Source organism: Lynx rufus, unplaced genomic scaffold (assembly GCF_022079265.1).
Source record: "Lynx rufus isolate CCGP_SWC_20201006 ecotype Redwood Valley unplaced genomic scaffold, mLynRuf1.p SCAF_9, whole genome shotgun sequence".
Lineage (NCBI taxonomy): Eukaryota > Metazoa > Chordata > Mammalia > Carnivora > Felidae > Lynx > Lynx rufus.
The window spans coordinates 7,026,646-7,040,327 of NW_025814897.1; the positions used below are offsets into that span (position 1 = coordinate 7,026,646).

Consider the following 13,682-nt stretch of genomic DNA (forward strand, 5'->3'; position numbering starts at 1 on the left):
TCTTTCTGGGCCTCAGATTACCTTAAAATGGTAATCACAACACCCCTCTTCTTAGCATCGTTGAGAGGTTAAGTCCCTATAAAGCATTCAGAATGATGACTAGCACATAGTAAGCATTCAACAAAAGAAGGCTTACCAACTCCTGGATGGCAAGGGGTAGGGCAGTGACAAGATATGTCTCTGCCCTCATGAAGTTTCTGCTTTCTCAAACTTTAAATAGATAATGATCCATGGGAACTAATTTCATAAAAGCAGGAACATGCCTCTTGATTTATATTGATTAGTAAGAGCACAAATTCTAAGAAAGTATGAATTCACAACTTTTCTGCCACCGCCATTGGCAAAGCACTGTGTACAGAGGTGGCATTCCTTTGTGGAGCCTGCATTCTTCTACCCAAACTCCCTGAACATAATAGGCACTCAAAAAAAGTAGGTACCGAATGAATGAATGAATGAATGATGGTACCCAAGGGATGGCCTAGGTTTATGAACTAGTGTTCATGCCACAACAAAAATGAATTTAGAAAGCAGAAACTTCTGGAAGGCTAAGAGTGAGAACATTTTTTATGACTTCCTCCACAATTTACCTTTGCAAATATACACGACATTAGATTTGGAAACCTGGACGATATTTGTTTTTCCTTTGACAACAGTGATTTATGACAGTTCAGTTACCAATTTTTGCTCTCATCAAGGATATATAGGAAGGCGATTTGTTTTAAAGAGAATTATAATACTTATTCCAATAATTTAATTCTGTTTTAAACTCTTCAAATATTAGTCACTATTTATAGTTAAGTGGGCTATAACAGTAATCAAACAAAAGACTAGCAAGTAGAATACAAACAACAGTGACCAGAATGAAGACTACCTTATAACAATCATACCTTGTCTTATAATAAATGAGTGATATTTAAAACAACAATATAAACTTTGGCTTTATAGGTAATGTTGCAATATATCCAGTTTTAAATGATCTACTCTTTCTACGATAGAAAACTGAAAGAGAGAAAACATTACAAAAATATTTTTTCTGAATATACCAACAGGAAAAGAAGTTAAAATGCAAAATACCTAGTAAGAACTGAAGTGGTTTTTTAAAATATTTATTTATTTTGAGAGAGAGTGGGAGGGAGAAGGAAAAAGTACATAAGCACCAGTGGAGAGGGACAGAGACAGAGAGGGAGAGAGAGAATTCCAAGCAGGCTCCGTGCTGTCAGCACAGAGCCCAAAACAGGGCTTAATCCCTTGAACATTTCTTCTCCATCCCCTGCAACCTTACAAAAAGGAAACATTACAACATCCAGTTATAAGGATTCACGCACTCACTCACTCACTCACTGACTCATTCAAGAAGCAACACATATTCATTAAGCATCTACTAGGTCTAATGAAGCTGTCCTTTCGGAGCTCCTAATGGAGGCGGCAGACAAATATACAGATATTTGCAGAAGTGTGACAAATGAGTATGTAAGACATCTATGAGGGCATGCCAAAAAAAAGTGCCCGTGCCTAGCTAAGTCAGGGAAGGCATCTCCTAGCTAAGGAGGTATGTAAGCCAAGTATCAAAGATGAAGATCTTGTTGCCATGTAACTGAGCCAGAGAAGAGCAACCTAGGGAGAGGGAGCATCACGTGGGGATAGCTAAGGGTGAGTCCCTGGCATGTCTCAGGGAAGGAGGTGATTTGTGCTTTGGAAACATCACTTCAGTATTTCTGCAGGGATGGGGAGAAGATTAGAGAGGAAGAAACCAGTCAGAAGGACTCTGCAGATGCAGGAGAGAGGAGAACAATGAGGAGATGCCACAGGGAGGGAGAAAAATGCCAGTTTTGGGAGATTCTTTGGAGGGAGAATAGGACTTCATGACAGATTACACATGGGGGCTGATGAAAGGTAAGAAGTCAAGCATAACCTCTACTTTTCTGGCTTGGATGACTGGGTAAACAAATGATGGTGTCATAAACCGAGGGCGAGAGGAATGCTGAAAAGAAACAACTTTTATGATGAGGAATGTAAGAAATTCAGCTTAAGACCTGTTGAATCTGAGCTGGGAATGTCCATGTAATTAGAAAAACAGAGCTCAAGGGCACCTGGGTGGCTCAGTCGGGTAAGCATCTGACTTCGGCTCAGGTCATAATCTTGCAATTCACAAGTTTGAACCCCGTTGTCGGGCTCTGTGCTGACAGCTCAGAGCCTGGAGCCTGCTTTGGATTCTGTGTCTCCCTCTCGTTCTGCCCCTCCCCCGCTCATGTTCTGTCTCTCTCTCTCAAAAATAAACATTAAAAAAAAATTAAAAAAAAAAAAGAAAAACAGCGCTCACTTATGGATGAGGACTGTTTTGAGAGTAAATAAACAGAGGAAAGAAAAAAAGAAGTAAGACAGATTAGCATCCATGTGCAACGACTTATTACCAGGTGTGTGTCTGCTGGTGCTTGGCCTGATCTTCAGCAAATCACACTGCCATTCTGTCAAAGCCAGCTGTTTCTAAGCGATGGCACATATGGTGAGTGTATTTGGTTGTTCTCAGCCTATTACCACACTTCTTTTGCTGCAAATGGGCCCCCTGGGTAGAGGCAATGTTGTGTGGAATAAAATGATGATGGATAAGGCTTCTATAATAAATGGTATTGCTGACAGAAGTAACGCAAGCTGAGAAAGAAAATACACATCCAGAATGTTTATCACTGTGCATATAAAGGGATGCCACCTCTATATGGGAAGGGTCCAATATCATCAGCCTGCCGCCAGGCAGCCAGCACATCCCATTGCTGGAGGCAAAGTAACGGCCTTCGCTGTACAGTTAGCTGTGACTATAGAGCCAGAACAGACTCCGTGAGGAAAAGACCATGTTTATGAGTCTATCTGTAGCCTTGATCTTGATACCCATGACCACTTTGTACATGGCTCCAGTGAGCAACCAGGTGAAAAAAACGACATCCACAGGATGGATCATCTTGTCCATCTGAATACTTAGGGCTTTCTGCTTCATAAACCCTTTGGAGGGCATTCACAAGGACACAAGTATACTCTATGCCCATTCTGAGTACACATGTCCCCACACCCAATCACCACTTTTCCAATTTGATTCCAAGTACCCAATTATGTGAGAAGTTATTAGCCACTGCCCACAGTCAATAAGATCCCTGTCTCAAGCTATTTCACCTTCCTACATGAAGTGTAAAACCAGTTGGGCTCACTGGGAGGATACCCTTGGCCATTTTCTGGGCCTATTGAGGGGTTGTAATCTAGTGACCGTCCACGTTTGGATGTTGCCAGAATCCTGCGCAGATCCATGGGGAATGAGACCTAATGTAGTCTCTCTCTGTTAGCTGGTCACAGGGGACTCCCTACGAAGCCAAAGGCATGGACATGAAGCAGAGCCAGTGAACATAAGCAGTGCTGAAGGAACCTGGGCACTGGCTCATACAGCTTACAGAGCTCTCTGGACCTCCTCAGACCCATTCTTTTCCATCCTGCATCCATTTCATTCTGAGATGATGCTGTTCACTCTCAGTTTTATGGTTCATTGGATTAGATAAAGCCCAGGTCAGTTCATAGTCACAGGGCACCTGGAATCCCACTGCCAAGCATCCAGTCTCTACCAGGGCCCAGTAGCAGAGCCAGAATTGATTTTCAAATGTAACACAGTTGTAGGCAGAAGAGGGCACTACCTTTCTCCTAAACCCTCTGTGCTGAGATCCTCTTATTAAAACTCTTGGGAGACTCCATACACAAGTTCACAGTCTCTCACAGACATTTCCGATACTGGCGGGACTGCTTGGCCATCAAGGGGAAGTGGTGGGGCAGCTTGACCACACCGAGGACCTGCTACCATGTTTGTAAGAACACCATGTCCCGCTAGAGCCTGGCAGCCTCCTTAGGTTACCTCTAATATGGGTTGGAGCAGCATGCCCCAATGGGGCATATTTTACCCCCTAAATCCAGGGAGCCCCTCTAAGTGCTGTGTGCCTTCAAGGTGGACAGTACAAGGTAGTGCAATTTGTCTCTCACTTTAGAAAGGAATCCCCAAATGTCCATTAGCTTTAGTTATGCGGCAAACCCTTAACATTGTGCAAAATGTATCTCTCTCCCCTTCTGGTGTGCATCTGTCTTGTTAAGTCATCTGGGGACTTATTTTCTGCTCACTGCATCTGATTAGTATAAGGTCACCAAAGTAATGGAGAGGCACGATGGTCTGTGGGGACGGGGATGTGCAAGCCCCGGGGGGGAAAACAGCAGGAGAGCCGACAGCCCTGAGAGTAAGGTGTAAAGGCACATCCTCTTCTTTCCGTGCCAATGCCAATTGCTTCTCCTTTTGTTTACTGCTTGGGATGGGAAAGAACATGGGTCAGGTCAACAGCAGCGTACCAGGGGCCAGGGGCTGTGTGGATTTGCTGAATTAAAGGAACTTAGCTGCAGTCTGTGTCACCAGCTGACCGCCACCACTTCAAAGTTCCACTATTCCTGTGAGCTAAAGGAACCAATCCCATCACCGCTTTCCCCACTGTCATCTCGTCTGTAAAAACAGCCACCACAGAGCTCATCAACAATTCTGTTGCTCCTCACTGGGGCGCCTGGGTGGCTCAGTCAGTTAAGCAGAGGACTCAATTTCAGCTCAGGTCATGATCCTAGGGTCATGGGACCAAGTCCCATGTGGGGCTCCATGCTGAGTGTGGAGTCTGCTTAAAATTCACTCCCTGTCCTCAGCTGCAGCCATTTCTTACTTGACACATCTCCAAAGGCAAGGGAATTAAAAGCAAAGATGAACTATCGGGACCTCATCAAGATAAAAAGCTTCTGCACTGCAAAGGAAACAATCAACAAAACTAAAAGGCAACCAATGGAATGGGAAAAGATATCTGCCAAGTGACATATTGGATGAAGGGCTAGTATGCAAGAACTCACCAAACTCCACACTCGAAAAACAGATAATCCAGTGAAGAAATGGGAAGAAGACATGAACAGACACTTATCCAAAGCAGACATCCAGATGGCTAACAGACACATGAAAAAATTCTCAATGTCACTCCTCATCAGGGAAATAGAAATCAAAAACCACACTGACATACCACCTCACGCCAGTCAGAGTGGCTAAAGCGAACAAATCAGGACACTATAGATGCTGGAGAGGATGTGGAGAAATGGGAACCCTCTTGCACTGTTGGTGGGAATGCAAACTGGAGCAGCCGCTCTGGGAAACAGTGTGCAGGTTCTTCAAAAAATTAAGAATAGAGCTCCCCTTTGACCCAGCAATAACACTGCTAGGAATTTACCCAAGGGATGCAGGAGTGCCGATGCATAGGGGCACTTGTGCCCCAATGTTTATAGCAGCACTTTCAACAGTAGCCAAATTATAGAAAGAGCCTAAATGTCCATCAACTGACGAATGGATAAAGATGTGTTTTATATATACAATGGAATACTACTTGAAAATGAGAAAAAATGAAATCTGGCCACTTTCAGCAACGTGGATGGAACTGCAGGGTATTATGCTAAGGAAAGTCAGGCAGAGAAAGACAGACACCATATGTTCTCACTCATATGTGGATCCTGAGAAATTAACAGAAGACCAGAGGGGAGGGGAAAGGGGGGAAAAAGTTACAGAGAAGGAAAGAGGCAAACCATAAGAGACTCTTAAATACCGAGAACAAACTGAGGGTACATAGGGGTGGGAGAGAGGGGAAAATGGGTGATGGGCACTGAGGAGGGCACCTGTTGGGATGAGCACTGAGTGTTGTATGCAAACCAATTTGACAATAAATTATATTATAAAAAAAAAAAACAAATCAAACCAAACCAAACAAAAAAACACCAAACCTTTAACTAGAGTCAGTGGAAATAAACTGCCCATCATAAAATAAGTGAGGTATTAGGAGAACTCAAATGTACAGACAGTCCAAAGAAAATACCTGAATTTTTTTTGTTAGTAAATATTGGGTCTCAATGTACCTCTTCCTTCAAGATGTGCTAAAATATAAGGATATATTATCTTCCACATATTAATATAACTTTATTAATAGAGTAATTGATGCTTCCATTGTCCTAGATAAGTAGGTTTTTCATATTTGAGTTTTTAATTAATTTCTTCTAAAGATGTTAACATGCTTTGACTTATGTGGGGCTGTTATACTATTTGACATACAAAATTTAAATATTGTTGTATTTTATTTTATCATGAACTGCTTGTCGATATAAAATGGAATAAGGGTGAGAGTGTGAGGGTAACTGTAATGGGACGTGATGATGGTAGGAATGTTCTAAATTTTAGTTTGAGTGGTGGTTATATGGAAGTATTCAATTGACAAAACTCATCTAATTATACTTAGAATCTGTGTATTTTATTGTATACAGATTATGCCTCAATTAAAAAACTTAAAATAGGAAAAAATAAAAAATAAGTAAAAATAAAAAATAAAATATTTTGCCAGAACCAAGGTCACTAAGATTTTCTCCTTTGCTTACCTGTATATATTTTATGGTTTGGGCATTTATATTTATATCTATGATCTCTCACCAGATACAAAACTTCATATAAATGGTGTGAGATAAAAATCAAGTTTCATTTTTCTGATTTTAATATGCAATTTGTTGAAAAGAATATTGTTTTCCAATTATATTGCCTTGGCACCTGTGTGAGATACACATGTATATTGATAAGTTTTCTCAGCTATGTCCCATTAATCTATATATCTTTATGCTGATACCACAATGTCTTGAGTATAGTAGCTTTGTAGTAAGTCTTAGAATCAAGTAGTAAAAGTTCTCTAAATTTTATTTTTCCAAATTGTTTTGGCTAGTCTAGCTCCTTTGCATTTCCATATAAATTTTCAAATCAACTTGTCAATTTCCCCAAAAAACCTGCTGGAACTTTTGACTGTTACTGCATTGAATGCACATATCAATTTGGAGACAGTGGACATCTTAACAATAGTCTTCTGAACTATGACCACCATATATCTCGTCATTTATTTAGGTCTTCTTTGAGTTTTCTTAGCAGTGTTTTGCAGTTTTTAGTGTACAAGTCATACAGATTTTTTTCTCTTAGGTGTTTCATATTTCCTTATGCTACTGTAAATGTTATTTTTTAAAAATTCAATTTCCCAATGTTTCTTGCGGGAATATGGCAGTACAGTTGGTTTCTGTATCTCACAACCCTGATAAACTCACTTATTAATTCCAGTAGCTTTTTGGTAGGTTCCTTAGGATTGTGTACCCAGTCAATCATGTCAACTGTGGATAAAGACTCTTTCAGATCTTCTTTTCCAATCTCAGTGTCTTCCCCCTCCCTCTATCTTGCTTTACTGCATGGACTAGGACCTTCGGTCCAGTGTTGTAAAGAAGTGGTGAGAGCAGACATCCTTGCCTTGTTCTTCATCTTAGAGATAAAGCATTCAGTCTTTCACCACTGAGTATAATGTTAGCTGTAGGATTTTTGTAGATTTCCTTTATCGGGTTGAGGAGGTTCTCTTATATTCCTAGTTTGATAAGAGTGCTCATAATGAATGGTTGTTGGATTTTTGTAGTAGTTTTTCTGCATCTATTGAGATGGTCATATCCAATTTTCTTTGTAAGTCTGTAAGTATGATAAATAACAATGACTGATTTCCAAATGTTAAACCAACTGTGTATTCCTCAAACTCCATTTATGATGTTTACTATCCTATATATATGTTCTTTAGTGATACTGGTTGTTATTTTATGATATCTTTTTTTATAAGTCTTAAGTCTCAGGTAATACTTTATAGACATTTTTGGGACATATTCCCTCCTATTTCTGGAAATATTGTATAAAATTGTACTCTATTAAATGCTTCTTAGAATTCACCAGGAAATCTATCTGTGCCTGGAGTTTTTTTTTTGTGGGATTTCTATCAACTAAAAATTCAATTTAATAGCAGGACCTATTTATGCTTTTTGTTTTTTTGAGTGAGTTTTGGTTTATGCCTTTCAATGAATTTTTCTTTCACCTAATTTTTCAAATTTGTATGCATTAAATTATTCATAATACATCTATATTGCTTTAATGCCTATAGGATTAAACATCCTTTTTATTTCTGATGTTTCTGAATTACATGTGTTATTTCTCTTTTCAAATTTTTATTTAGAGGTTTACAAACTGTATTGCTCTTTTCAAAAAAAAACCCAAGTTTTGATTTCCTTCATTTTTGCTGATGGTTTTCTGTTTGCAATGTTACTGCTTTCTACTGTTATCATTTCCTTTCTTCTACTTGCTTCGGGTTTAACTTGCTCTTCTTTTCTGGTTCTTATGTTGGAAGCTTAGGTTACTGATTTGAGATTTTTTTTAATATTTATTTATTTTTGAGAGAGAGAGAGAGAGATAGAGCACAGGAGGGGAGGGGCAGAGAGAGAGGGAGACACAGAATCTGAAGCAGGCTCCAGGCTCTGAGCTGTCAGCACAGAGCCTGATGCAGGGCTCGAACCTGTGAACCATGAGATCATGACCTGAGCCAAAGTTGGATGCTTAACCAACTGAGCCACACTGGTGCCCTGAGATCTTTCTTTTTAAATATAAGTATTTAATTCTCTTAAGTAAAAATTCTCTGTAAGTACTGCTTTAGCTGCATCCTTCAATTTTTGTTGTATTTTCATTTCCATTAAATCAAAAATATTTTCAAATTTCCCTTGTGACTTCTTGCACTCATAGATTATATAGAGGTATGCTGTTTAATATCTAAATAGTTGGACGTTTTCCAGAAAATTTTCTGTTATTACTGTTTTTAGTTTTTTTTATTGATTTATTACTTTTAATTCATTTTTATGTTTTTAATTACTTTTTAATTCTATTGTGATCAGATAACATCCTCTGTATGATTTTAATTTTTTCAAATTTGCGGTTGTTTTATGACCTAGAATATAATGTATCTTGGTGGGATTTTTCACCAGCACTAGAAAAGAATATTCAGTGCTCATGCTGGGTACAGTACTCTATAGATGCCAATTATGTCCAGTTTTGCTCAAGTCTTCTCTAGCCTTACTAAGTTACTGTCCACTTGTTCTACCAATCACTCATGAAAGGGCTTTGAAATCTCTGATTATAATTTTGGATTTGCCTATTTCTCCTTTCGCTACTATTAGTTTTTGTTTCACGTACTTCGAAGCTCTGTTATTAGGAAACAAGTATTTAGGACTGTTCTGTCCTTGTGTATAGTTTTCTTATCCAATCTGTCAAACTCTGCCTTTATTTGGGGTGCCCAGACCACTTGCATTTAAAATTATCATTGATATGATTGATTTCAGTCTATATCATGCTATTTGCTTTCTCTCTGTCCTCTCCGTTCTTTCCTTCCCTCTTTGTTCGCCCTTCTTTTGGACTGATTGTTTTTTATGATGCTATTTTATTTCCATCGTTAGATTCTTATATTTATGTCTTTGTTCTTGTTGATTTTATGGTTGCTTTGGGGTTTGTAATATACATCTTTAACAACCACAGTCTACCTTTAAGCACTATTATACTACTTCATATGCACACTCAGGACCTTCTAGCAGTACACTTCCATCTCATCTCTCCCAACCTTTATGGCATCATTATCATACATTTTACTTTTGCACTGTTCTAAGTTTACAAACATCACAATATACTCTTGGTGTTTCTGCTTTAAATAGTAAAAAAAACTTTAAAAACTTAAATTTTTAAAAATTTTATTCAGTGATTAATTGCATCATATGATGGTATTATATTGGGGTTTTTTTGAACAATTTAATTGTAATGTCAGGAAAATAAGCAATTATATTTTGCTTGAAATGCAGATTTTCAATACAAGAGAAAAAGGAGTATAATTGTGGGATCAAAAATTAAAGTACAACTTGATTGGTAATATCAATATTAATTCATTCCTTTACAACTTTAATACCTATCTTTAAAAAGTTCAGTAAAAAACATGTAACACAAAATGTATCATCTAATCTATCTTTAAGTGTACAGTTCCATAGTTAATTATCTTTTAAAGAGATTTAAGAAGTAAGAATAAAAGTCGTTTATATTTACTTACATAACTACCACTTTTGGTGTTCTTCGTGGATCCAGGTTTCGACCTAGAACCATTGTTTTTCCTGCCAGAAAAATTTCTTGTAGTGCTGGTCCGCTCATAATAAGAGAATTCAGCTTTTGTCTGTCCAAAAAGTTTCTTTCACCTTCATCTTCAAAAGATATTTTGGTGGGTCTGTTGCTACTAATTGATTTTTCTTCTTAAATGGGATCTATTTTCCTGTTTCTTTTCATGCCTGGTAACTGAATGCTATATGGTAGACATTGTGAATTTTATATGATTTGGGATACTGAAGTGTTTGTATTCCTTTAAATATTGTGGGGATTTGTTCTGGGTATGCAGTGAAGTAAACTTGTAAACAATCTGATTTTTTGGCTTGCTTTAAACATTTGTTAGAAAGGTCCAGAATGACTTTTAGCATAATCCATTTAGGTCAGTGTCTTAGGACAGAAAGAAGGGTTGAGAAGGGTACAGAGTGGATCTGGAGGGCCAAACACAAGTTACCCGATACGTAAGAGTAAATCCTTATTTTCATATCTGATATTCCTATAGACTGTAATTTCCTTGGGATCAAAGGCATGTCTTTTTTCCATTTATATCTCAGAGAGTAACAGCGTCTCACAGATAGCAGGCATCTGTTAAGTGTTTGCTTATCTAAATATTGTTTAAAACATAAACATTATCTTACATTTTCTTTTGAAAAATAACATGCAGTTCTTTTCGTAGTGATACCATTTTTTTAAGAACTTAAAACAGTATATATTTAGTAAGTCTATTTCATCAACTTACATTTTCCTCATCCATTCTATTTTTCTAATTTTTCTTTTCTTTTCCATATCTTGCCTTCTCTTCAGTTTAGAGAAATGGAATTCGCTTTCTTTTTTGTCTCCCACCTCTACGTTTTCAGGAGACACCCAAAACTGTTGAGACATGGAAAATGAATATACAAAGTGTTGAAATACTGATTGTGAGGTAATTTGGCTACAGGCAAAAGTTCTGTGTGTTCAGTAGGAACATGCCAAGAGAGAAACAGAGGAGAGAATACACCTCCTCTAAGGTATTTCTTATTATGCCACAGGTCAATAGCGCATTGAGCTTTCAGAGGCACAGGTCACAGAAAGACTAACAAAGCACTAGCATACTGAGGTACTTAATAACTATTCGTTGAATGGGTAAATGAAAAGACATACTCCAATAGTGTTTTTGTTTCTCATAAGAACAAACTCTTTACTCGTAAGAACAAACTCACCTACTCTCAGGGCTGTTGACGTTTGAAGACTCTAATTCTCAGGGAGGACAGGCACCCTCCAAGAACAGGGAAGTCTCATCATTATGTCCCAAGAGTTTGTGGTTTCCTGTATGACATGCTATCCTAACTGGTTGCCTATTTTTCCTACTTCCAATTCATTGCTTCTCCTTCCCCACATATTAAAAAACAAGGAGGAGAATTTTCTATCCCCCACAGCACTACGTATTAAAGCACATATTTACTACACTGTACTGAAAAACTCTTTTTTACTTAAGTCCTTCCCAAATTAAAAGGCAAACTACTTGAGAGAAGGGACTATTTTATCTACCATTGTATCCCTAGCATCTAGTACAACGCCTGACATATGTTTGGTATGCAATAAAATTTGTTGAATAAATGTGTGAATACACAACTCGATCATGTTCACTTTTCATTCTTAGTATGTTTAATATACTACATTCTATAATCTACATACCAGAGATTAAAAATTTGAATGAAGATATGGGGCCATATAAACAGACATCTAGAGCTATAGAACCTGATCATGTTAACCTAACCAAACATGCTTAGGTAGAAATGATCCCCACAAAAAGAGGAGGTAAAACATGGGTGTCTATGGAAAAGTCCCTACATCACATATACGTATTAAGAACTATGTATATTTAAAATCATTCCATTCAATTAATATGACGACATGTTAAAGTTCCAAACACCATGACAATCCAGATGATTTTCCACCAGTATCTGTTGTTACAAGCTCTGTAAGAGAAAATGTCATCTTTTTCTTAAGATGTCATCCCACCTCTAGGGGTGCCTGGGTGGCCCAGTCAGTTAAGTGATTGACTCTTGATTTCAGCTCAGGTCATGCATGATCTCATGGTTTGTGGGATCGGACTGTGTTGGGCTCTGTGCTGACACGGTGGAGCCTGGTTGGGGTTCTCTCTCTCCCTCTCTCTGCCCCTCCCCCTGCTCATGCCCTCTCTCTCTCTCTCAAAATAAATAAACACTAAAAAAAAAAATTCCCACCTCTAGTCCAAGGATTAATAGAGTCAACAACATTTTCCAATTTGCTTTGTTATAAAGATACTAAACTGCTGAGGTCCAAACAGTATCTAAATATGGCCTAGATCAAAGCTGATTACTAGAAGTATAAGCAAATGTAAAGAAAAAAAAGATACACTGTTGATCTTGAAGTATTATTAGTAAACTCTGAGTACTTACCATCATCAGTTTTTATCAGTTAAATTACCAAGATTTATTATTTTAAAATTATTTTTCAAAAAGACAAAAGAGTTCCTAAATATGTAAGATTCAAAATTATTAATATTTTTATTTTCTTACTGTATCAGAGACAAGCCTCCAGCCGTTGTTCTCTATACGACGATACCAGCCACGATGATCCTCTTTCTGAAGATTATCACTTTTAATATGAGATGTATATTTTGCTGGAAGTTTTGTATAATCTCTAGGGCTATTAGCACACAGATCTTCAATAGGTCTATGAGTGAAAATTTTATAGTATATATCAGGTGGAAATTTAACCTGTATATGGAAAAGTTCAAAGGGCCACTGTGATCACAAAAAACGATTTATATTTTTAAAATTTAAATCTTTTAAATTTCATATAAATGTGCTTTAAAATTACCAAATAAGAATTCACCCATACTTACACCACCTAATCTGAATCGTACATGAATGCCCGCAGCAGCATCTAGCAGCTCTGCCTACAAAAAAAATACATTACTCTTCAAAATTCTGTGTGTATCAACTCACCACTTCTCACTCTATCATGCTAAAATAGTGCTGAATATTAATTATTTATGAAATAGGTCAAGTAAATAAGCCTTAAATAATTATTTTTAAATTAAAATATATTTTAAGATTTAATTTCTAATGGGCATCCAATAAGTAAAACAGCTTTTGTAACTGGAAAAATGATACCAAATATGTTCCCTTTCTGTGCAACACATAAGTATAAAAGCCAAGTGATTTGTTATTCCAAAAACAGAAATTTTAAATAAGTCCTCAAACATATGACTTACATATTTATCTTACAGGTAAATTCAGAGTAAAAAAATGTCATTGGCTAATCCACGTTTAACACAAGATGACCATTCCTAAGTAGCTTTTCTTAAATCAAAAATCCATGCTTAAATTTTTTAAGAATTGTATAGAATTCGTCTTCTAAATTTTAATGCCTTGCACCAAATGTAAAAGAGAGAAAACAATTTTGGGTCCTCTAACAGAAGAGTTCAAGCTTACCACCTGATAGTACTGTTAGATGAGAATATACATATTATCCTAAATTGTTCAGTCTATAAAGTCTAAAAGACTACCTTAAGTTTTGCATAATTTTCTCCTGACTAAAAAGCATATACATACATACATACATACATACATACATACATATGTAGGGTCACAGTTCA

At 37.3% G+C, this 13,682-nt stretch overlaps 1 protein-coding gene across 1 annotated transcript in view; it reads right to left on the reverse strand.

Annotated features, from left to right (window-relative positions):
* The window catches only part of CUNH11orf65 (chromosome unknown C11orf65 homolog), a 61,539-nt gene that overhangs the window by 13,305 nt on the left and 34,552 nt on the right, over window positions 1–13,682 (reverse strand). Inside the window, exons 4-6 of the mRNA XM_047072432.1 lie at window positions 12,927–12,980; window positions 12,598–12,798; window positions 10,797–10,927 (exon numbers count right to left, since the gene is read on the reverse strand). Of these exons, the coding sequence (XP_046928388.1) occupies window positions 10,797–10,927; window positions 12,598–12,798; window positions 12,927–12,980 (386 nt within the window). The remainder of the gene's footprint in view (window positions 1–10,796; window positions 10,928–12,597; window positions 12,799–12,926; window positions 12,981–13,682) is intronic.